General features: G+C 46.7%; 1 protein-coding gene across 3 annotated transcripts in view; it reads left to right on the plus strand.

The window, feature by feature from the left end:
• Positions 1–25,929, plus strand: part of plxna1a (plexin A1a) — a 155,053-nt gene that overhangs the window by 123,367 nt on the left and 5,757 nt on the right. For all 3 annotated transcript variants that reach the window (XM_035521223.1, XM_035521222.1, XM_035521224.1), the window contains exons 16-29: positions 411–578; positions 3,830–3,923; positions 4,569–4,805; positions 5,957–6,100; positions 6,945–7,179; positions 12,504–12,646; positions 14,396–14,652; positions 16,391–16,457; positions 20,915–21,061; positions 21,419–21,578; positions 22,540–22,643; positions 23,043–23,139; positions 24,656–24,846; positions 25,429–25,598. In XM_035521223.1, the coding sequence (XP_035377116.1) occupies positions 411–578; positions 3,830–3,923; positions 4,569–4,805; positions 5,957–6,100; positions 6,945–7,179; positions 12,504–12,646; positions 14,396–14,652; positions 16,391–16,457; positions 20,915–21,061; positions 21,419–21,578; positions 22,540–22,643; positions 23,043–23,139; positions 24,656–24,846; positions 25,429–25,598 (2,214 nt within the window). The remainder of the gene's footprint in view (positions 1–410; positions 579–3,829; positions 3,924–4,568; positions 4,806–5,956; positions 6,101–6,944; positions 7,180–12,503; positions 12,647–14,395; positions 14,653–16,390; positions 16,458–20,914; positions 21,062–21,418; positions 21,579–22,539; positions 22,644–23,042; positions 23,140–24,655; positions 24,847–25,428; positions 25,599–25,929) is intronic.

Raw genomic sequence — 25,929 nt, forward strand, 5'->3', positions numbered from 1 at the left:
GAAATATTAGGGGAGGTGCCTACTGAGTGTGCACCTGATCACAGGCTTCAGATGTGAGTGGGACGCCATACTGAAGAAAAAGTCCAATATGTTGCATTTTAAAATTTTCCGCTTCCCCCCGGAACAACAGCTGAAAGCGATATTAGAGGTGAACGTACAGAAGACGGCAGCATGGTAAGCAGTCAGGATGACGGGCAGAACATAGGGGTCTTCAGAAAACGCCTGGTAGTCCAAACAGGAGAGGCCTTGTTGGGTTCTATATGAGGACTTACAGAATGTCCCAAGGAGAATACCTGATACTAGTTCTAACTGCAAACCTTTTGTGTTAAATGGCATGTACAAGTTGACTTTACAGCTGTGGGATCACATTGGCCGGTTGAAATTGTAAAACGCTTTGTTTATTTCTCCAGACGAACCTCTAAAGAGATTGTCTGCGTGACCCCAGCCGGCGTGACCCCAGGAAGTACTCCCGTAATGGTGGACATTGACGCTGCCGAGTTGAGAAACCCTGAGGTGAAGTTCAACTACACGGAAGATCCTACAGTTCTGCGCATTGAGCCAGACTGGAGCATCGCCAGGTAAGTCACACTGCCACGTGCACTCCTCCACGTACGCTCTTCCGCACTCACCCTAAGCAGGGTAGAGGTCTATTATAGTACTTTAGTATCTAAATCTGCTGATGTTTTACCTAGAGGAAACAGTCAGTTCAGACAAACAGTCCTCTTTAATGTTAACGTTGTATTTGTTAGCGAACCTCAATGGTTTAGGAACAGAAGAACGCCTGACAGATTGGCACACACACTCCTGTAACGGAGGCTGTCCTCAGCCGGCGTTTCTCTGCTTTTCACTGGGAGACACGTCTGCCCCTGTTATCGTTACCCACGTAAACATCTTTAAAGAAAAGTTCTCACTAGTGTCCAATACGTCAGCCGAGACATAGCACATTCTGCGCAGGGCCGCTGTTCCTTGCGGGTGGAGAGTTCTGACCAGGGTCTTTAAAATCCCAGCGCTGAAAACTCTCCACACTCGCGCTCGCACTCTCCCACGCTTTTTTCACAAGTTCTCTCTCTTCCTTCCCTCTCTCTCTCTCTCTCTCACTCACTCACCACACACACACACACACACACACGGTTGATTTATAACAGCTTTTCAAACAAAGCAATAACAAGGCCATAGCAACTATAAAAGCAACGTTAATAATGATACTAATTAATAGGTAATAATAATACTCTCTCTCACTGGCTGGGTGAAACTAATCTTTCCCAGGGTGAAAGGAGGAAATTTATGACAATCTGTAGCTAGTCATTTGAATGCACCTGCACTTGTGAAAACTAGGCTGGTTTTTGTTCTTTGAACAACGGTTCTTATATCAAAAAGATAATTACACGCATAATTACTCGGCTTGTTGTTGTTTTTTTTAAATTATGTCCACGTTCTGTTTTATTAAATGTAGTTTCATATAAAATCATATTTACGTTATTTTTTACTTACAGGTTGCTGCTAATGTAATTTAAAAACATTAACCCCACGCTGGATAAGCGCATATTTGTGATTGTGAGTAGGTGTGTGGACTGTTCAGAGTTACTGTGTGTATGGGACTGCAACCCCCCAGGAGTGAATCTTGCAGTACACCCCTATCCCCACTCCATCTGGCTCTCACACACACACACACACACACACACACACACACACACACACACACACACACACACACAAAGACAGATCAAACAAATATTTGAAATGACTTGCTCTGAATGATGCCCCAGCCTTAATAGGCTGGAACTGGAAACTTTTGGCCTTGAGGACTATAGATCTGAACCGTCTGAACTTGTATTGATTTGAATTGAGGGTGTCTCTCAGGTCTCTGTACGGCATTCCCTTTACCACTGAGGCAATCAAACTGTCGGACAGAAACATCAGCTATAGCTAGCGCTGTCCGCTCTGAGGCAGAGCGCCGTGTATCAGCTGTGATCTTTTTTTTTTTTTATGTAGATTTGCATTTTCCAGGCGCTTTTGGTCCATCTCACTGAACCCTGAGCAAACAGATGAATTCTAACGGAAATCTTTTATTTGCTTTTTGGGTTTTTCCTTTGCAAGGAGACAAATGTTTAAGAGAAAGGGAAAAAACAGCTAGCCAAGGGAGATTTTTTTTTTCCTATGTGTGTGTGTGTGTGAGAGAGAGAGAGAGAGAGAGAGAGAGAGAGAGAGAGAGAGAGACTGTGTGTGTATCCAGGCATGCGTTTGTGCTGCAGAAAGTGTGAGTGCGCGAGCGAACACAAGTGTGTGAACACGCATCAGCATGAGGGTGTGAGCATTATGGAATAAAGGCAGCGAAACAGCCCATCCATTCCCTTAAAGGATAGCATTGTGTGCGCTCCTGACAAGATCCACCTACATAGCAGAAGTCTGTAGAGGAAAGTCTGTTTGGAGCGTCTCATTGGTTGTTCCCTAAAGCGTGGAACTGAGAACTTCACCCAGACAAAGAGTAGGAAAGAAATCAGTTCAAACAACACGAGCTTTTTCTGGAAGGCTTGAGACACCACACGACTTCATATCATCTTGATGTGATTCAAATGTTGGAAAGAAATTTCTAGAACATGAGAGAAGTGCTTAAAGGAATATTCCTGCAGCTTCCACCCTCACCTCTATCACATCTATAGCGTGTTGACAATTCCCACACACATTCATTTTTCAAATGTCTCACTGTACTTAGAAAGCACAACCCCACTGACTTGAATCAGTTGTACTGTGCAGACTAAACGCAGATGTTCCATTTTGTCAATAAACAATCGAAATGCTATATGTGACAATGTAATACTAATTGAATCGTTATGCTGACTTTAGAAGTGAATGCCTTGGGATGACACAGATTTCAGAGAATGGCTTACCAAAGCTGTGTTGTGGTTGCTTGTTTGTAGCTGGAGTCTGTGCGTGTAGTTTTGTATGTTTGGGTTTGGAACACTGGCGACAGAGTGAGAAGCATTTCTGCTCCCTGGGCCTTTCCCTAACGTTTCACGCTGTCATTGCAGTTACCGAAACGGGAACCTCCAGGAGCGCTGGAAGAGCTGGAATCTTGTTAAACGTTGGCGATCGTGTGTCATCAGGCAGAGCCGCGTTTCCGTTGAGCTGCATGTCGGGCTAGCAGGTCTATCCCTCCGGAAAAGCAGTGCGGTCTGAAATGATGAATTCTAAAGATTTACAGCTTCATTTACAAGTACCTTTCACTGAGGATTTCACTCTGCAAAAAATACGCATTTCAAGTAACTATTTATTGACAGAATTCAACAGTTGCCTTGTGGCTTCCATTATAAGTGTGTTGCAAGTCAGTCGCTTTTCTGTTCTTTTTAAAGTCAAATATATATTCAGTGTGTCGTCATCACACGGCTGTCTCCACCCCTCTATTGTTGGGTTGCTTGTTCAGACGGTTCATTCTTTGTTTGCTTGTTTGTATGCTAGATCGAGGTGAGGGTGTGAGACAGGTATTGGTTGTGGTTGTTTATGGTCCATGCCTGGTATAACACCATTGTCTTCGCTGAAATATTATTGGAAATAAATAATAACATGAAATGAAAAATAGAGTCATGCTTTACAGCCCATTTTTTGCCTTTAAAAAAACCCAACAACTAACGTGTCAGTCAGTTTACCCTGAATTCTTTCTTCTGCCTTGAACTCTTATAGGTACTTTTGTAGCTGAGACTGTGTATTTATAGCAGTGCTATTTTATGCCATTAGCACAAGCTCTGTGATGTGAATAGCAGCGTCTCATGGAGCATACTGTTTATTTTTCTTGTGTTGTACCTTATTGTTGCGTTTGTTCTTTACTTGGTAGTGGAGGAACACTCCTGACCATCAGTGGTACCAATCTGGCCACCATCAGAGAGCCCAAGATCCGCGCCAAGTACGGCTCTGCCGAGTCTTTCCACGTGAGTAGCCTTTACACTCCTGTCAACGCTCCCGCTTGTCCATTCCTCTCACGTTCCCTCCCCGTCTCTCATGCGGGCTTCCACAGAAGTCACTTCTACAGAAGACACTTCTTCTTTCCCGTCTAATTCTTTTAAATAAGTGCCCTCGGTCTGTTCTGCCGTAGAGGTCAGGCTCCATGCATTCTCCTCTTCAGGTTTCACGGTGAGGTGTCAGACTGTCTGCCTGTCTCTCACTAACTACACTGCCTGGGTCTTCTCTTTCCTTAGCTGAAAAGAAAAAAAGCCACTGTGAAGGAAGAGGCAAGGCCTCACAAGGCAAAGTAACCTTTGAAATGTCAGGATGAGCAGTCTGGGCGGGGAAAGTGCTGTTTCTTTCTTTGGTCCTGGTGCACAGATGTATTTTTGGCCTCTGCAGCTTCCACTAATACGTCACATTAAACTTTCAGCATTTAACAGGATCCCAGCACTTGCTGTGGTCGCAGAAGCGCTCATTTAGTTAACTGCAATGATAGCTGCAGATTTGCTAGATATTTTGTAGAGATTGAGAGAAGCATTTCAGGTTTGGAGGGTTAGGCATTGATGCGTCTCTCTGTTCTTTCTCTTTGCCTGGTCCTCTCATCCATCCACTCCACCTGCGCTTCTCAGAACTGTACGGTCTACAATAACTCGGTCATGGTGTGCCTGGCACCATCGGTGGCCCACTCCGAGAGAGGCTTCGCGGAGACGGGCAGCGGACCGGACGAGATTGGCTTCTACATGGACAACGTCCACGCCCTCACTGTGGTCAACGAGAGCTTCAGCTACTACCCTGACCCAATGTTCGAGCCGCTCAGTCCCACGGGCATACTGGAGCTCAAACCCACCTCGCCTCTGATACTCAAAGTAAGCCCCGCCCATTAGCCCCTCCCATTAGCCTCACCTGTAAGCCCTGCCTGCCAATGGAGTTGAGTCGTGATACGGTCTGCCGGGGCAGCGGCAAAGATGCATGAAACATATATGAGCTGACTAGAAACCGAAGGGCTTCAAGTTTCTTTGCATTCGTCATATGCTTCTTCTTAGGTACCTTAGGACAAGATTACATTAGTCGACAAGCTTGAGGGGGAACTTTGAAAAACTCTGCAACTAGTCGAGTCCTCATTCCATGGTCAAGAATGTTTTCTGTGAATTCAGTTTTTTTTCCACTTTTCCATCTTTACCATGTTACATGCTTCTTCTGCCCCTTTACTTGTAAACATCAAAGGGTGGCGCTAAGACGCCACGCACACACGTGCTAATGGAAGCCTTTGCTTCATCAGAACTCACCTGCAGGAGAGAAGACGCGCACAGAGCGATCTTTCTTTGTTAAGTGGAAATTTATTAACAGAACCTTTTTACTTAATGTCCAATCCCGCCTGGTTTATTGGAGGAGAAGAAATGAGAGAGAAAACAACCCGGCACATTAGCAAAGTGATGAGAAACAAGAAAATGCAATTTGGTGAAATAATCAGGGATATTTTGGAGATGAATCACATTCTCCATGCAATTAATTTCTCATCTAATTTGAACTTTTTGTTGGCAGCACAGTGAAGCGAGAGAGAAAGAAGGAAAATGTGTATTTAAAGACCTATATCGACTTATTGAACTCCTTACTCCTATATGGTATTATTATTCTTATTTATTAAATATTGAATTCATTGATTTTGGTATTTGTTTGCCCTACCCCTGCTGTGACCTTGGCTCCTTTACCAAAACCACACTTGTTAGATGCACTTACTGACGTGTGCAGGTCGTGTTGTGTCTTGCAGGCTGGAGAGGATAGAAACGGACTCAGTAAATTATGTACAGTACAGTTATCGCAGCCCTGGGTGGACCTGGACGAATTGTCAGGCTTGGAAGCAGACAGGGTTTTTACTGACTGTTGGGGTGTTAACGTGAAGGGGCAGACCTCTCTCTGATGTTTGAGACTGTACTCCGAAGTGTGATGAACTCACATTAATCCTCCGCTATCAATCTTAATCTAATGAAGTATGCTTTTTCCTGTCTCTTTATTAAAGGGTCGTAACCTGTTTCCAGCAGTGCCTGGCAGCTCCCGGCTCAATTACACGGTGCTGATTGGGGAAACTCCATGCGTCTTGACCCTGTCGGAGACCCAGCTGCTGTGCGAATGGCCCAACCTCACTGGCCAACACAAAGTCACTGTATGTATGACGTGAGCTGTCTCTCCATCTCCCCAACCTCTCTGTTTTATGTAGGCATACAGTATATTTGTGAAAGAGAGATTTCACACCACTTCCAGTTTATCAACTTCAGATGCACTGTCTTGATCCTCCGTCACACAGACAGCGATGTCTCGTAGGTACATCCATCAAAACTTAGTGTGTCATTTGTTATGATGGCTCACCCAGCAAACAGCGTTCACAAAGGAAAGGATACTTTTTTACTTCCCTATCTGTCTGTCTGTCTGTCTCTCTACATGAGGCTGCAAATAAATGTAGCATGGAATTTCGGGGAAATGTAAAAAAAAATTAAAAAAAAAATTATATGATTACACTTAATCTGTCCTGAAATTTGCATTTTCAAAAATGCGCTCGTCTCTCTGCGTTGTTATCTGTGCTGTGGGGTGGCCTGCCAGGGGTGTGTGGCCAGACAGACGGGCCACAGCTGTGCCCTTCCCCACACAGAGTGACATACAAGCCTGACCCAGTAGCGTGAATGCAAGGGTGTTTTCTGTGTGAGAGAGCGAACGAGAGAGAAAGTGCAAGTCTTTGTGTGTGTCGGGGGAGGGGGGTGTTTATGGGGTGTTTATAGTATGTGCTTTTAGTCAGGCAGTTTTGTTAATGCAGCAGTTTTGGAGGAAACTTGGTTGCCGTGTTGTACCTCTGAGCGCTTCCCTTTTGTTACTCTTCCCTGTCGCTCTTGATTTTTTATCTGCATTAAGACAAGTTGAAAACTTGCGACACTTTATCTGTTTACTCTGCGCCATAGGAACACTCTTCTCATGCTGGTCTCTTGACTCCAGTTTCTACTGTGCACGTGTCGCAGATCCGGGCAGGAGGGTTCGAGTACTCCCCAGGTACGCTGCAGATCTACTCCGACAGCCTCCTCACGCTCCCGGCCATCATCGGGATCGGAGGGGGTGGAGGGCTCCTCCTTCTGGTGATCATCGCCGTGCTCATCGCCTACAAGCGCAAGTCCCGGGACGCTGACCGCACTCTCAAACGGCTGCAGCTGCAGATGGACAACCTGGAGTCCAGAGTGGCGCTGGAGTGTAAAGAAGGTCATTGTTTATGTCCTTTCTCAGTTGGCCTGCCTCCGCTTTGAACCCCTTTGAAGGGAATAACAGGAATAATGCTCTAATAATAAGTCGGAAAAGTGGCACCAAATCTCCAAAAGTGGTGGGGCAAAATTAATCTTACTGAAATCGGGAGTCGTGTCACTGTGACATCTCATTTGAAAGTTCGATATATTTAAGGGGAAATTCCTTGTCCAGTTTTAAAAAGTATTGTAAATAAAAATACATTTCTTTTCCAATAGAAAAACTTGGGAATACAGTTCTATTCTCAAAATATGGATAAAACAAAACAAAGGCTTTATTCCAGCCATACAGACCACAATCTACTTGAAGTAATAAAAATACATACGTATGTGGACCTGTGTAAAAAAAAAAAAAAAAAAAGATTTCACATTGGGTCATATCGTAAACTTGGAGCGAACTCCCAGACACAGGTAAGTGAGGATCCAATAGCACGAGTTTATTGGCACTGACAGGAATGGGTACGAGGCGGATATGAGCAGCAGTCGTCAACGCAGAGGGAGTTCGAACGAGAAGAGTCAAGGTTACTGTCCGCACTGCAAGGTCTGTAGGCACGAATAATCCAAAGGGCTAGGTACGAGGCGTAGTCTGAGGAGGAAGCAGACAAAAGCCAGGGGAATCGAAAGGAACAGAGAACGCTCGGTATGCATATAAGGATACAATACTTCGTGAGTTGGAGGTAGGAAACTGAGATATTATAAGGCCGACTGGAGTGAGAGACAGATGTTGCTTAGTAGTACTCAGGCAAAGGGGATCTAAGTCTGGGCAGGGAAAGGCTAGTGGGTTGGGACGATGCTGCCACAAAACTGTGACAAAGTGGTTTGCAATAAGCATTTTTATGGGAGTGCATTAGTCCCAAAGGGTCCTTGTGTCCAAACATGGACCTTGAATAACTTGGTTGATGGTGAGGGTCTTCAGCATCAGGTGAAATGATGCACTAGTCAGAGTATTCATCAGTCACCTTGTCTTTTACAATGTCAAATTGAAGCTCTGTCCAAAATGCTCGGGTATCCCTGCTTGCTGACAGACATCACCCTCCTCTGAAGCTTGTGGGAAAGGGGCAAGAGCTACCTGGTCCAGGATGGGGCAGGTTGATGAAGCCAGTCCACTAACTTTGACTGGCCACTTCGATATCAGTACACTACAGTCATGTGTTAGTCAATGTCCAACAGTTGGGTACCAAACCAAAACTGATGGAATATTGTCAATGAAAATCTGCATGAAAACATGGTCGAGGTGTACCACATCACTGATTTATGTTACTTATGTTGGACACTGGAGCTGCCACCTTGCAGGCTGCCCAGATGAAAGAAGGATTTTGGGAGAGATGATTGGCAGAAACCTCAGTGGGCACGTGGGGAAGACAAGGGATGGCTATCCCTCCAATCAGTCCAGACAGCATTCAAGAGAGAAGAGGATGGCCTACAAGTTCGCCAAGACTCAACAGCCATTGTACAATGCTGGAGCGATTACTTCTCCAAGATCAGCAATGAAGAATCCCAGCATCCACTAATAACAAGTACTGCCCTTGTCCCTGGTTCAGCCCCTGCCCTCAGGGTGGCAGAAGTTCAAGAAGCCACATTCAAGACACAGATTGGAAAGATGACTGGGCCAGCTGACATCCCAGACAAGGTTTGGAAGATGCTCGGATGACGTGGCACTAAACTTCTGATGATTCTTTTCAACAGGATCTTTGAAGAAGAGTCAAGGTGCCAAAAGGCTGTATGTGCACATCTGGAAAGGCAAGGGTGATATCACCGAGTGCTCAAACTACTGCCAATCCTGGTTCCGGCATCACGCCATGAAGGTGTTTGAGTGTGTCACTGACATCTGCCTACGCAGCATTATCAAAGTCAGTCCTAACCAGTGCACAGGCAGTGGAGTGTGGTACAAGCAACGCCATCCATACCACCCCATTGCCGACAGAAAGACACTAGGAAAAACAAACAAACCACACACTGCAGTCACGTGATGTATGACTCCCTTGAAAGTTCAATTTACGAGAAGACAGGGTTGTACCTAATAAACTGGCAACCGGTGCGGATCCGGCTGGTGTTGTTCTTTGCCTCCGCTGGTCCATCTCCATGTCTCCTCATTAGATACGGCACGGCACTCCGATCGCTAGCATGGCATGGTGATGGGCCGCTGTCTGCGCGGAGATTTCTCGCCATACGTCACGCATGTGCTGAACCAGGGTTGCCGTTCCCACCCAGAGGCACAGGGACTAATTGGCCCTTATCTTGGGCCTGCTGACCTCCCTGGTCATGACCCTGTCAGGTGTGTATGAAGGCAGCCTGCAGTGAGCTTCATAACAAACAGCTCAGAGCTGCTGGAAGGAGGACACCTGAGGTGCAGGATGACGAGAGTGATTTTCTGCTTGCCAAGTGAATGAAGAAGCTGATAAAACAGGTATTCACCAATGGTAAACTCTACTTACTGTGTGGTAGTCTAACTGATTTTGGTGAATGTATAAAAAATTATATATAATGAGCCTATCCCGCAATTTTATGTTAGGATAAATGTAATATTCCCATCTTGCTTTTATAGCTTCTTCTCATGTTACAGTATTTACCCAAAGGCCTCAGTCCATGTAAAGGAAGCGTATCTCTTCCTTTAAACACCTCTAAACCCCTGCAACTACCATATGGAGCCAGGCACTCAATGTCTCTTCACATATTGCCCATCGCTTTGACCCTCAAGGGGGCCATCTAAGCACAATAACATAACCACATCTGTGGATGGAGCGTAGTAGAGAGATGTGTTGGTCCCAGCCCAGGCACAGCGCGAGGACGACAGAGTTAACCGTGGGGAAGAGGATTTGTGATGTTCAGGAGCTTAGTGAGCCATGATGGTGGCCAGTGGAGAACAGCGTAATCCAAACAAACACACAAACAGGGACATGGCTAATGGCTAATTAGCGAGCGATCCAACGGCAGTTTAGATCCTGGGATCGTTCAGTGGGGAGATCAGCTTCACTGCTCCGCTTTACATAAGTGGGAAAATGTTTAAATAAACCTTTGTGCACATCTCTGTAATACATTCATGTGTTTCGGCAGAAAAATGAAGACAAAGCAAAACTCCAGAATCTAAATTGTACTGACTGTCTGTTTGGGTGTTCAGTGGAAAGGGCTTGTGTTCTGAAGCAGGAAGCCATATTGCTTTTGTGTTATTCACCTTTATCAACCTTATTCTGAAGAGGAAGTGGCATTTCTGTCATGTACGGAAACTGCTCTAATTTAGTATATCTTGTAAGTAAGATTTCTGTAGCATTTTAAGTTTAAAAAAACGGAGTTTCCCTTTCCTCTACCAGTATCCCAGTGAACACAGAGGAACAACAGCTGGAGGAAATCATGCATGAAACGCTCCGCTCCTTTATTAATTATCTACTCATGCAATTAATCGACTTTCTTTTCCCGTGAACTTTGCGTCGCCTGTTCCTTTCCATCCTGCTCTCTTGGAAAGCAGATCAGGATTCTCAGAACCCAAACAAACACAGTCAGATTGACAGGCAACATTGTTCCCATTTACTAAACAGTCTCCTCTGTTTTATTCAACGTGAGACACCTGTTGATTGTTTGTAAGGTTCATAAAACGGTGGGTGAGTAGTGTTTGTTTAGGACAATTCCCAGAGTTGTTATGACAGTCCATGGTCTCAAAGCTTGAAAACGCAAAAAGCTAGAAAAGATACAGAACCTGAAGACACAACAAAAGAACAAAAAAGCAGACATAACGCACAATTTCAGTGTCCAATAAAATAAGACAGGAACACAAGGGTTATACATACAATGGGGGAAAGATGGGGGTTGGCTTTACAAAACAGATTCAAATGAAACAAAAACAAACCTCATGGGTACCTACATATTGCCATGAGGAACACAGCTGCAGAGGATGCAAACTGACACAGACACCTCCCTCCCCCATGCATGGCTAGCAAGGCACGCGGTGGCAACAGCAGGCCCTGTGGTAGGATGAAGTCAGCAGACAATATTACAGGAAGCAGCTATCACACTCGAGGAGCATAGCTAGTGGCAGGAATTAGAGCCAGAACAGGGATAGGAGCCAGAGCAGGAACTACCAGGAACAGAAAGTGCAGAGGGACTGCTGTCAGGCCTAGAAGTCAACAAGTCAGCAGGTCCAGGAAGGCAGCAGGTGGGTCCAGGAGATCACGTGACGGCAGGGGAGGCTCTCTAAAGATCCCAATGACGATCTCTTATCATGCAGGCTGCCGTAGGACATGGATATGGAATGGGACACGGGGTGTGTGTCCTACAATGCGGGATGTGGGAGCAGCATTCACGTCAGCACAGAACGTGTGGTCGGCGTCCTCGGCAATGAAGGCAGGAGACCTTGGAGCAGAAAAAGTAGCAAGAACAAAAGGAGCATCTGGAGCATCCAGAGTGACCTGTGGGCACACGCTGAAGCCAGCAGGGGAGACCTGTGTCCAGGGGAGCTGGGCCCAGAATGAAAATAGCCAGCCTTCAACAATCCATGGATGCCTGAACTAAGCCTTGGGATCTTGGAAGATATCCAGCGGTGCTGGAGTAGCTGAGACAGCAGGCGGCGGGGCTGGCGTAGCTGTGTCTAAACTGACCACATCTTCTGGTATCGAGTCAAAGCAACGCAGTAACGAGGAGAAAACCCATCAGGTCTCCACCATCCCGTCTCCCCTGCAGCCTTGATTAAAGATAAACAAACCCTGTGTGTGCCATTGAGTGTTCCCCAAAATACCACTAGCACCAGAACCAAAACACATCACACTTGCCTGAGCTCCCATCACAGAACCTTCTAGCGAGAGAATTGCTTCGACCTACAATGAGTCTCTGTTCCCACGTTGCCAAGGGAATTCTCCTCCTGGAAATCTCTTCCTGCTGAGAGGCAGTGTTGGGGCTGGATAAAGTCATATTGATATGGGGAAGCAGCCGGAGTTTTGCCCCAGTGGTAGTGCCGTGAGTAGAGTTTATATAGAGGCAATTCCATTCTCGTAGCTGTCACAAAAGTCCATGGTCAAAAAGCCAGAAGACTGAGACACAAAACCTCAAAAGCCTGAGACAGAACAGAGACTAAAACATAATAGAAACAAAGCCAAACCCACATGGCAATAGTGCCTTGGGAACCTGAATGTCAGAGTGTGGAAACCATGGCGGTTTGGTTCTGTTGATGTTCTTGGCCATTAGTGTTCAGAATGGTATTCACCTGGTATCTTTCTGATCTAACACTTTTGGATAGCAGGGCCAGATAAATCTCTTTAATTGCTCTCTTTACTCTGCCTTTCCCATGCCGATCTGCAGCATTCGCAGAGCTCCAGACAGATATCCATGAGCTAACCCAGGAGCTAGATGGAGCTGGAATACCCTTCCTAGACTACAGGACGTATGCCATGAGAGTGCTCTTCCCTGGCATTGAAGACCACCCCGTGCTTAAGGAGATGGAGGTACGGGTCAGTACATCATCACCAAAATAGCAAACATAGACTACGTTGACGAAGATTAGCCAGCCATTAAAAAAAAATAACAGCCAATAATGCAAAATGACTAGCCCACTTCAGGTGCATAACTCCATTTTATGCTAAATTGGTTTCATTATCTATTTTATTTTAATACAGTCTAGTAATATTGCGATTAAATATTTTAAAACTCCGCCAATGATACCAAACTGTATGGTTGGAAGTAGCATAGTGCATAATTATGATCAATCGTTGCCGCGCATCCCATGAATTCATGAATATGAACTCATGAAATATTGTACCAATTTGACAACCTCCTATAAGTGTTCACGTTTTAGCCTCCACAAGGTTTAAATGACTGAGTATGTTCAGTAGGCAGCGAGATGTCTGGAACAACGGTGGTGCTGCTATCTTTGGCTTCAGGCTATGATGCTAAATGAACCAACAAAACACACAGAACAGAATTAATAGAATAGAATGCTCAGTGGCACACTGTTTATGGCAAAGCACTGCAAAGTCGTACTGGAGCAAAACATTTTCATTACCCACGTGCTTACGCCAGGCCCTACTGTAGTGCTTGAGGAGAGATCACATATTTATTGTTATGTCTGGGGTTTGTTTTTCCTGAATTTGCCCCCGAGTCCCAGGCTTAATCAAGTGGCTGTACACGCGGCTCAAACCCTTATTGCTCTGCGTAGATTCTCTCCCCAAAGCAACCTACAGTACAATCGGCCCTCCCGAGAGGCCGCAAATTTCATTCAGCTCAGCAAAGAAGAATCGAGCCACTTTATTAGGCTGTGTTGCTGGGAAAGACCTTTGCCAGGTTACAGGTCATGTGCAAAGAAAAAATATGATGGAAGTCTGTTGTTGCCCTGCTAGGTGCTGGCTTTCCTTTATCCAAGACGCGCCAGTGTAGCACTTTAAGTGTGTGTGTGTGTGTGTGTGTGTGTGTGTGTGTGTGTGTGTGTGAGAGAGAGCAGTGACAGATGCCATCCTGTGGGTCACTGAAGAGGGATGTGTTGTTGCTCCTGTTTAGCCCTAGATGTCAAGGCCACGCCTACTCCCTGAGGCTCTCCTCTCCTCTCTTCTCCCCTCCCCTCATCTTCTCCCCTCTCCTCTCCTCTCCTCTCTTCTCCCCTCCCCTCCTCTCCCCTCCTCTCCTCCCCTCTCCTCTCCTCTCCCCTCCCCTCCTCTTCTCCCCTCTCCTCCCCTCTCCTCTCCTCTCCCCTCCCCTCCTCTTCTCCCCTCTCCTCTCCCCTCCCCTCCTCTTCTCCCCTCTCCTCCCCTCTCCTCTCCTCTCCCCTCCCCTCCTCTTCTCCCCTCTCCTCTCCTCTCCTCTCCCCTCCCCTCCTCTTCTCCCCTCTCCTCTCCTCTCTTCTCCCCTCCCCTCCTCTCCTCTCCTCTTCTCCCCTCTCCTCTCCTCTCCTCTCCTCTCCTCTCCTCTCCTCTGCTTCTTTCAGCTGGTTTCTAAGGCTGCTGCTCTCTAGTTTGTCTTTAATGTCAGTCATAAAGCTTAGCTCACCTCCTCCTTATGAATGCCAAAGACCTGTAAAGCCCTTTGCTTTAATTAACAGACTAATTCCTGTGACACAGAGATACTGGCAGATGCATGACATGACTGTGGGTTTCAGACTTTTATTCAACACTGACATTATCGCGCTCATCTGAGTGTCCAGACGAAGCCTCTGTGAAACGCTACGCAGCGTAAACTCGGCTCTGACTCTGATATCCTCGCAGGTCCAGGCCAACGTGGAGAAAGCCCTGACGCTGTTTGGCCAGCTCCTAACCAAGAAGCACTTCCTGCTGACGTTCATCCGCACGCTGGAGGCGCAGCGCTCCTTCTCCATGCGCGACCGCGGCAACGTGGCCTCGCTCATCATGACGGCGCTGCAGGGCGAGATGGAGTACGCCACAGGAGTCCTCAAACAGCTGCTCTCCGACCTCATCGAAAAGAACCTGGAGAGCAAGAACCACCCCAAGCTGCTCCTGCGCAGGTGAGAGAGAGAACACATACGTGCCGAAAATGCACAAATCAACATAATCAAGGCCAGGGCAATTACGGAACCACAAAAAAATCAATTTAAACAATTTTTTTTTAATTTGTTGAAGGTGCACAATTTAATAATTGAAAAATGTGGGAAAGTCCAAAATAAGAAAATTGCAATCAGACAGCTAATGTTTGCATTTTAGAGCTCAGAGTATCTATATATAAGGTGAAAGCGTATATACTCAGAGTATCTCAGTATATGGTGACAGCATATATCTGCATGGAATAAATTTGATATGCACTTTTGATTGATTTTATACAAACTTGACACTTGAGTTGAACTTCTCAAATCTAAACCACTTAACACGGAAATGACCCTACCAACTTCTTTAGAAGAAGCTCAGTACATGTGCAGCTGATCAGACTGGGAGTGCAGTTTTTTAATGATTTATATTGTTGTAACAGCCTCTTAGCATTTGATATTTACTTATATATTTGCTTCTTTTTACAACATTATATATAATGAATATAATTATTGTTAATGTAATATTTGCTATATTTGCTAGTATTTGACTGTAAAACCTTGAAAAACGTAGACATTTTGCAAATAACATAAAAATGCTGTAATAAAAAATACCAACCTTCAATATGAACACTCTCTCTCACACTCACACACACACACACACACACACACACACACACACACACACACACACGAGCCGCTTCAAACCGCTGCTTCAGGTGTGAAAGTTAAAGGCAGACTGGGCATTCATGCACACGCTCGCAGTTCTAGCTTGCAGCCGTCAGCCCTGACACACACACACACACACACTCGGGTCCTGCCTTGACTGAACGCCTCAGCACACCCACTCACAAGCAGAGCGTGCAGTGCTGACACAGTGGGTGTCTAAGCCATAACAATGAAGGTGTAAAGAATTCTGATCTGCCAGCTTTCTCTTTCAATCTCGCGCAAAGCTCATTGTGAGATCTTGTTCCCCCACACAGACTAGACTCTGTAGGTTACGTAAGATTTTTTTGAACAGTGAGCCCCCTCACTACCGTAGTACTCCTTAGCTCCATTACACTGTTTAGTGTCCTGAATGTCTTGCTTCTCCTGATCTGGGCTATCTGCACACGAAGGACGGGTGGGAGCTAATCAACACGTCGTCCTCCCGCTTCCTCAGCCGGCAGGCTGTAGTCCTGCATCCCAGCTCCCTGTTCCTAATCTAATCGGCTCATAAAAGCGAAATCACAAGGCGTCGAGGGCAGATTCACTAAGAAACAGTCGCCTTTGCCTCTCCTGCCTGGCTCTGCTTATTAATGCCAATATGATGTAGTAATTGACTTCGCGCCGGAGAGTAACGGGACTTACTGAGTCTTGGTGGATGCATTATTGAGGAAGAGAAATGGCCTGAGGAGCGAAGGAGAGGTGTGGAGAGGTGAGGAGTGCAGAGGAGTGCACGCGTCGGCACACCTCTTCTTTCACCAGCCACAGATGAATTAAGAGCCATGAAGTCCATTAATTACTGCAAGCTTTAATTACGGCTGTTCTCAGACAGCTTCTGGGGGTCGTCGCGAGGCGACAGGTTGTCCATTAATGAAAGAAGTTTCCCAATTACTGTAATTGTCTAGTTTTAATGAAGATTGGTGGTTTATTTAAAAAAGATTTGTGCTTCGCAGAAGAGTTCTGCTGTAAGTGTACATTTGCAGAATGTGTTGGTTCACCATCTGTGTACCTTTTTCAGAACCGAGTCTGTTGCTGAGAAGATGCTCACAAACTGGTTCACCTTCCTACTATACAAGTTCCTGAAGGTAAGTGAAAACTTTATAAACACACACACACACACACACACACAGTCTCCCTCCCATGAACTCACAGTGCTACTCGGACAGCACATGTATCAACAGATCTTGACAAGCATCGACAAGTCGAAAGAGTTTTTTTCTTTCAGATTTCTTCCGACCCTCTCTCACACACACACACACACACACACACACACACACACACACACAGCATTCTGAAGAAGAAGTAAAAGTGATGTTCCCTGCAGGGGCTCTGATATGGTCAAACAAATAAAGAGATGGAAGCTGTCAGTCAGTTGAGGTTCAGGTCATAACAGTTACCTTTCGCTCCTTTCTTCCTCAAGCCAAGTCTTCCCTGACCCCGTCTCTCTCTCTCTCTCTCTCTCTCTCTCTCTCTCTCTCTCTCTCTCCATCCAGCACTCAGCCAGCGTCTCCCTGTTCACCCCCCCTCTCCTTTCACCCCCCTCCACCAAATGCTCCTCTGTGCTTCTTTTCTATCTATGATTCCACTCAGCATGACGCCTCGATCGCCCTCTCTCTCTCTCCCTCTCTCACCTCTCTCTCCCTCTCTCTCTCTCTCTCCCTCTCTCTTTCTTACCTCTCTCTCTTCCTCTCTCACCTCTCTCTCCCTCTCTCTCTCCCTCTCTCTCTCTCTCTCTCCCTCTCTCTTTCTTACCTCTCTCTCGCTCTCTCTTCCCTCTCTCTCTCTCTCTCTCTCTCTCCCTCTCTCTCGCTTACCTCTCTCTCTCTCCCTCTCTCTCTCTCTCCCTCTCTCACCTCTCTCTCCCTCTCTCTCTCTCTCTCTCTCCCTCTCTCTTTCTTACCTCTCTCTCTTCCTCTCTCTCGCTCTCTCTTCCCTCTCTCTCTCTCTCTCTCTCTCTCTCTCTCTCTCTCTCCCTCTCTCTCGCTTACCTCTCTCTCTCTCCCTCTCTCTCTCCCCCTCTCTCTCTTACCTCTATCTCTCTTCCTCTCTCTCGCTCTCTCTTCCCTCTCTCTCGCTCTCTCCCTCTCTCTTACCTCTATCTCTCTTCCTCTCTCTCCCTCTCTGTCCCTCTCTCTCTCTCCATCCAGCACTCAGCCAGCGTCTCCCTGTTCACCCCCCCTCTCCTTTCACCCCCCTCCACCAAATGCTCCTCTGTGCTTCTTTTCTATCTATGATTCCACTCAGCATGACGCCTCGATCGCCCTCTCTCTCTCTCCCTCTCTCACCTCTCTCTCCCTCTCTCTCTCTCTCTCCCTCTCTCTTTCTTACCTCTCTCTCTTCCTCTCTCACCTCTCTCTCCCTCTCTCTCTCCCTCTCTCTCTCTCTCTCCCTCTCTCTTTCTTACCTCTCTCTCGCTCTCTCTTCCCTCTCTCTCTCTCTCTCTCTCCCTCTCTCTCGCTTACCTCTCTCTCTCTCCCTCTCTCTCTCTCTCCCTCTCTCACCTCTCTCTCCCTCTCTCTCTCTCTCTCTCTCCCTCTCTCTTTCTTACCTCTCTCTCTTCCTCTCTCTCGCTCTCTCTTCCCTCTCTCTCTCTCTCTCTCTCTCTCTCTCTCTCTCTCCCTCTCTCTCGCTTACCTCTCTCTCTCTCCCTCTCTCTCTCCCCCTCTCTCTCTTACCTCTATCTCTCTTCCTCTCTCTCGCTCTCTCTTCCCTCTCTCTCGCTCTCTCCCTCTCTCTTACCTCTATCTCTCTTCCTCTCTCTCCCTCTCTGTCCCTCTCTCTCTCTTTTCCTCGCTCTTTCTTTCTGTCTCCGATTCTTTTTTGCCATTCATTTCTTTGTTCTTCTTTGCTCTTCCACTGCTCCCTCCCTCCTCCCCCACCTCTCTTTAGTCCTCTCCTTTTCTCCGTAGCCGGAGGACCTCTTTGGTTTCATTAGCCCAATCATGCATAGGCTCTGTGCTCGCTGAAAGGATTTTAATCAACAGAAGATGCAAAGGCCAGAACATTTCCTGATCTTTAGGATTTACAATTGGGTTGGAAATCTGTGAAGGAAAATATAGAATTAGAATTATGTCGATGTTGTTCAGAGAATACATACGATTTGAATTATTCAAGACGTCTGTTTCCCAGACAAAGTCCCAGCCAAAACCGTTGAGGACAAGGGCCGTGGCTCTCACACACACACACACACACACACACACACACACACACACACCGTCTACCGTCTGCACAACACTGGGTCGCTCTCATCCACAACACAACACTTCACCTTGTCCAATCACTGCATAAAGTTGAAACCTGTACAACCTTTTGCAACCCTCTACCACTCACAGTCCCACGTACCAGTCAAACATTTGGATCTTCTGACGGAATGTATGTTTTTCATAGTCTTGAAGTCAGAAAAAATAAACCAAGAGTGGGTGTGTCCAAACTTTTGACTGCAGGAGAGACAATTCCGCATAGCGATTGTGACTTTCAGGGGGTACGCATGCTTTTCGCTTCGTGCTGTGCAGAGGCGTCCTCTGTCTGCTGCTCATGCGTAAGTTTGATCTCAGTGTAGCCTCAGAAAGCTGGGACACCAAAACGTGTTCCTCTGTGCTTTCACAGACGACGGTCAGCCTTACGCACGCTGACGTTAAACATGTAAGGAGTTTCTCATAGACGGGGGTTGGAATTTTTAAGTATGCCGACCACAGCTTTCCGAACGAGGCTGCACTATGGAATAATGTATCTTTCAGATCCGTATTTGAAGAGGATATTTCTCCCCTGCTGTTCATCTTCTCCGTAGGTGTTTGGGGTCTGAGTCATAGCCCTCTGCTCTCCATCTGCCTCTCTCCCTCACTCTCTAATGAAGCCAGAGAGTAAGACGCGGAGTGCCCGCGCCGCAGAGTGTCTCTGAGAGTGATGTATGCGCTTTCTCACTTCTTAGCAGCTGTCACCTTAATTAGCGCAGACGCTAACGAGACGTTAACGGTTAACAGCATATGGTGGAAGGAGTGAGTAGCTGGGGTGGGATGGGGCGGGGCAGTAGGAGACGCCGCGCTCCTCACAAGCTCCTCCACAGCTCCAGGCTCCACGTGGTCAGACGACTTTCACGCGTACATGCTGATCGCGGTTGACGCGCGAGGTGTTTCCATAGTAATCGTAGTTTTGGAGTCCAGCTCCAGTGTCTGCTGCTGCACCTCGCGTCACTCGCCATTAAACGGCGTCGGCGTGGGCAAGAGCCGCGTCCAGGCTCGCATTCAGCGAGCCCTTCTTCAATCTTGAAACGAGAGACGGCATTTTGAGGCAGCCTGAGACAGGCGCGAAGGTGCTACTCGCGGGGCACGATACGATGCCAGGCGGAAGGGTAGGTACCCGCCTTGGCTTCCTGACACCCCCCCAGCCAACCCCGATTCTCCACTTTCCGAGCAATTCAGCCAACATCTGTGGTTTTTCTGCCATTGAGGGCTTTTTAAGTGCTTCCTTCTGATCGTTAACCTCCTGTTAGATTCTCCATCAGCTGCCACCACTGCATCTCTCTCCCTCTAAAACTGTTTGTCTTAAAGAGCACTTTTTTCCAGGGGGTGAGGGAGGCTAATAGTTGTACTGATTGCCAAGTTTGAAAACAGCAAACATCAAATAAAGAACAACTCGGCCTAATGTAGCTGAAATCTTGTGTGCGTGTGTGTGTGTGTGTACAGGAGTGTGCTGGTGAGCCACTATTCATGCTTTACTCTCTGTGTGTGTGTGTGTGTGTGTGTGTGTGTGTGTGTGTGTGTGTGTGTGTGTGTGTATACAGGAGTGTGCTGGTGAGCCACTATTCATGCTTTACTCTCTCTCTCTGTGTGTGTGTGTGTGTGTGTGTGTGTGTGTGTGTATACAGGAGTGTGCTGGTGAGCCACTATTCATGCTTTACTCTCTCTGTGTGTGTGTGTGTGTGTGTGTGTGTGTGTACAGGAGTGTGCTGGTGAGCCACTATTCATGCTTTACTCTCTCTCTCTGTGTGTGTGTGTGTGTGTGTACAGGAGTGTGCTGGTGAGCCACTATTCATGCTTTACTCTCTGTGTGTGTGTGTGTGTGTGTGTGTGTATACAGGAGTGTGCTGGTGAGCCACTATTCATGCTTTACTCTCTCTCTCTCTGTGTGTGTGTGTGTGTGTGTGTGTGTGTGTGTGTGTATACAGGAGTGTGCTGGTGAGCCACTATTCATGCTTTACTCTCTCTGTGTGTGTGTGTGTACAGGAGTGTGCTGGTGAGCCACTATTCATGCTTTACTCTCTGTGTGTGTGTGTGTGTGTGTGTGTGTGTGTGTGTGTACAGGAGTGTGCTGGTGAGCCACTATTCATGCTTTACTCTCTCTCTCTGTGTGTGTGTGTGTGTGTGTGTACAGGAGTGTGCTGGTGAGCCACTATTCATGCTTTACTCTCTGTGTGTGTGTGTGTGTGTGTGTGTGTGTGTGTGTGTGTGTGTGTGTGTGTGTGTGTGTGTGTGTGTGCAGGAGTGTGCTAGTGAGCCACTGTTCATGCTTTACTCTCTCTCTGTGCGTGTGTGTGTGTGTGCAGGAGTGTGCTGGTGAGCCCCTCTTCATGCTCTACTGTGCTATAAAGCAGCAGATGGAGAAAGGTCCCATAGACTCCATCACTGGAGAGGCGCGCTACTCCCTCAGCGAGGACAAACTCATCCGCCAGCAGATCGACTACAAGACACTGGTCAGTGTAATGTGTCAGCCCAACATGGTATAAAGGAAAATATAGCACACACTTACACACCTTGAGTTTGCCTGGAACAATAAGGCCAGTTTCGATAATCCAACCATTTTCTTAAATGTTCATATCTACAAGATGATTGACAGCATATTCATATGTTCAAAACATTTTTTATATTCAGTCTGTTTATAGTGTTACAGTGGCTCAAAGCTACTTTTAAATTGGTATTTTAAAGCTACTTTTCAATGCACTCTGGTATTAAATAATTGCTCATGCAAACTAAAAAACTAAAAGACTGAGGCGTTTGCTGTGAAGCATCCCAGACTCTTGTTTGAAACCCGTGTCTGCGTCTTGCGCTAGACTCTGCACTGTGTGAACCCGGAGAATGAGAACGCGCCGGAAGTGACCGTGAAATGCCTCAACTGCGACACCATCACGCAGGTCAAGGAGAAACTCCTAGATGCCGTATATAAGGGCAGCCCCTACTCCCAGAGACCCAAGGCTGGGGACATGGACCTGGGTAAGATCCGCAGGGACGTTGGGGCGTGGATGCGCGCGAAAGCAGCGTCGCAAAACATGCGGCATGTTTGCCGGCAGGCTCCGCATGTTGGCCACGAAACCCAAAAGTCCATGAAGAGGTTCCGTATTCGCCTGTTTGCAGGGCAGACACACTGGCAGGACCTGAATCGCTGGCCGACACTATCGGCCAGCATTGTGTTTGGACTGGGAACAAAGTTTTGGCGCCGGCTGTGTCTCGGCCACCTGTCCCTGAGAAACAGTGTGGGTTTCTTCAGCAGTGTAGCACCTGAGCAGAAGAGGTTGGATGACAGCTAACCCTGGTTGCTAGGATTAGTCGGGCTGTTAATCATCACTCCAGTCATGCCTACAGTCGTGTTTTGATCCATAGTTGCACTGAGGGCCTGTGCTGTAAACCTTACGTCTATTTGTGTGCCCTCTGTGACTACCACATCACACGGGTCTGAGTGCATCTCAGACTGAGTAAGGTTCCTGTGATCCAAGTAAAAGAAGGCCCTTCCCAAAAAGTAAATAAAAAATAGATATTTTTTTCCTCTAATTATTTTATGCATCCTTGCTCCTAGGGTATATTTTTTGATGTCTGTCCATGTTTGTGTGGGTGTTTGTATTTATGTACAATGGGAGTGCATGCATCTGTAGGTGGTGTGTGCATGCATGTATGTATGTGCATATGAGGGTGGGTTTGTCTATGGATGTGTGTGTGTGTGAGTGTCTGTGTGTGTGAGTGTCTGTGTGTGTGAGTGTCTGTGTGTGTGAGTGTCTGTGTGTGTGAGTGTCTGTGTGTGTGAGTGTCTGTGTGTGTGAGTGTCTGTGTGAGTGTCTGTGAGTGTGAGTGTCTGTGAGTGTGAGTGTCTGTGTGTGTGTCTGTGAGTGAGTGTGTGAGTGAGTGTGTGAGTGGGTGTGTGTGTGTGCTCACTGTTTCCACGTTCTTTTACTTGCTGCAGAATGGAGGCAGGGCCGCATGGCCAGGATTATTCTACAGGATGAGGACATCACTACTAAAATCGATAACGACTGGAAAAGACTCAACACATTAGCACACTATCAGGTATGCTTTTCACTTAATTATAACTAATGAGAGCTGCATATCTCAGCCATTAACTTGCTAACATGATCATTCATTTTGCTTAAATCTGAAAACCTGCGGATTGTTTGGATTAAAGGTTAATTAAAGCGTAATGGCTGCGTTTCTGAATATAGCATGAAAGACAGAAAAATAAGACAAATGATTTGAACTTCACCTATTGATGTACTGAAATAGCCTTATTAAGGCTACATGGTGGAAATCTGGCCAAAACCTGCGTAGTCCCAGTGTTGCCTGCTAATACGCAAAATGAAATGCAGCACGTTCTGCAGTGGAAATGCATTTAAGTAATGAGCTCATGAAGCCTGTGTTTGTCATCGCTGTCTGGGTTGAGCAGTCATGAACGCGTTGACTATATCTCAGGTAACAGATGGGTCCGTCATTGCACTGGTGCCAAAGCAGAACTCGGCCTACAACATCTCTAACTCCTCTACCTTCACCAAGTCCCTCAGCAGATATGGTAGGTTCCCTCCTCCACTGTCTGCTCCGTTCTTCTTGGCAGTGAGAACGCGGATCTTCAGCGAATGCCAGACCTGAATCATACGGTCATCTAAACCGGGGCACTGACCTTGGAGTGGTTCTTGATGCTGGTTTGTGGCTTATTTGATGACGACTACTACTACTACTACTACTACTACTACTGCTGCTGCTACTAAAAAAAACATGTCTCGTCCAATCAGAGAAGACCAGAGCAGCATTTTGGAAAGAGTGCTTTGTAATGGGGCAGCCCCATGCACTAACAACCTCGTAACAGGTGTCCGTTATTGTAAGCCCTCAGGAAGCACGCTGCAACGCTACGCTTCCAGCTCTGCAGCAACAGAAACACACTTTCCTTCTCCTTGCTGTCAGGTTCCGGTTGGCATGGAAACCACTCCCGTTAACAAATATAGTAACTACAGGTGTGCATGTCTGACGCCAGTGATTTAGGTACTGGGGATGTTGGATGGGGGGGGGTTGCCTCTCGCCCCAATAGGTCGTGGCGGCCCACTTTGTTCCCACTTGGGTTACTGTTGCCAGGTTGCCAGGTTGAAAGCCTTTTAGTGGTGTGTGAAATTGTGGCAGCCTGTGCTCCCTGGACGGAATGGTCCTCCTCGTCTTTCCGATCCCAGCACGTAAACTGGACTCAGCCTGCAGGACCGCCGGGCTGATAAGGGCACAAAGATAGATATGCATCTTTCCCGTCTGCTGTAATAAAGTTTCTCAATCTCCCCTGCGCACACACACCGCCCCATTAATAATGAAATGTGCTATTACAGCTGTGCAGGGAGAGATGGGTCCGGCTCACTCAGGATATTGTGTATGGGGCTGCCATTATGTAGGGATACGCATTACACGCAATTTATGTCACATTATGACCACAAAAATACACACGCAAGCACAGGTAGAATGAGCAGCAGGCGTGAACCGTGTTCACTCTGACAATACAACCAGACTCTGCTGTTTCCTGTGCTTCTATGTATATTATCCAGTTGTCCATTGTGTGAATGACCTTGCAGCACGGCGTAGTCTCCTGGGGAGTAATTGGCTGTCATCTTTATTTTAAAGGCTTTCTTTGATAGCCCTTGGAATTTGGAACAATTGTCTTGGCATGAATTGTAAAATCCTTGTCAAATTTAGCCCATGTTTAGTGTACATTTCAAAGAAGATGCTCCAGTTTGTTCTACTGTCTTGTAAGTATGTGATTAAATAAACAGATACCGTAATGTTTCATTCAGCTTGTCATACTGAGGAATGATATTCCTGAGGGAACTGTTGATGAATAATACAGATGCTGCCTGTTTGTTGTATACGGACAGATTCGAATACTTTGTCATCCGTTAGCTTAAGTTGTACGCCAGATCTGTTTTTTCTTGCATGGTTCTTTCGTTTGTTTCTTTTTGTCATTTTTTTTTTATAGGACTAATGAACATTAAGATTAACTGGGAAACTATATTCATGGCGAAGGTCATTTACAGTCAGGAACTCTGTGTTGTCAGAGAGTATGCTGAGGACAGCCAGTAGTCCAGACAGCCTTCGCTCCAGGACCCCTATGATCACCCCTGACCTGGAGAGTGGCACAAAACTCTGGCACTTGGTCAAAAACCATGACCACTCAGACCAGAGAGAGGGCGATCGCGGCAGCAAGATGGTTTCCGAGATCTACCTAACTCGTCTTCTAGCTACGAAGGTAAGACTCTAGATGTTTCCCTTGATGCCCGATGCGTACACTGGAAAGGTGTCCTGTCAGGCAGTCTTTTGTCTTGCATGTCTACGGTGCCTGTCAATGGAAAGGCCTTAGTAGACAGTCATGTCAAACCAGCAGGTTGTCTACCAGATATTATTTGATTCTCTGTCTCCTTTCCTGTCTCTCTCCTCTTATTCTCTCCTGTTTGAGGTTTACTATTTTGCCCACAGAAATGACTCTGGACATCTATTGGGGAATGTTTTGCACCTGCTATTACAGTGGGATTGGAGAGGGAGGGGGGTGTGAAATGTGTGAAGTGAATTGGGTGGATCTGGTGATAAATTGGCATATTCTCATCCAATCACACTGCACACATTTGAGCAAGTATAGTAGGCCCATTTTGTTCATGCGGCTCCAAAAACAGGGCCCCACATGACTGGGGCAGCTGAGCCCATCCTGTCCGTGAACCCAAATGGTCAGCACTGTTCTCCCTAAACCTTGTAAGTTCTGGAAATCAACCATGAAGTATAAGAAACGGTATATTTGGTGCAGTGCATGTAACTGACCGCCGCGGCGTGTTCTCAGGGCACGCTGCAGAAGTTCGTAGATGACCTGTTCGAGACGATATTCAGCACAGCACACCGCGGCAGCGCACTGCCCCTGGCCATCAAGTACATGTTCGACTTTCTGGACGAGCAGGCGGACAAACACCAGATCACAGACTCGGATGTGCGGCACACCTGGAAAAGCAACTGGTGAGAAACCATCCAGTTCGGTTCAGTTCATCGCCATCGCCATGCAGCTTGACCGAATTGCTGGACCAGATGAGCAGGTCAAGGGCTAAAGTGGCAAGAGACGCCTGCCATTACCTGAGGAGGAGAGCTCGAGATGAGCTGAGACCCATCAGGGAAACACTTCCTCTTCTGGGCACGACCAGATGGTGGAATCATAAACATAAATCCGTTTTATCAAGCATGTGAAACGTGCGCAAAGATCTATAAGATGAGCAAATGAATATTAATATGCAAAGCTCAATGTTAAAAGCCAAACATGTCAAACATCTGTGTGGAATATTCCATGATGTTT

The sequence above is a fragment of the Electrophorus electricus genome, chromosome 22, assembly GCF_013358815.1.
Source record: "Electrophorus electricus isolate fEleEle1 chromosome 22, fEleEle1.pri, whole genome shotgun sequence".
Classification (NCBI taxonomy): Eukaryota; Metazoa; Chordata; class Actinopteri; order Gymnotiformes; family Gymnotidae; genus Electrophorus; species Electrophorus electricus.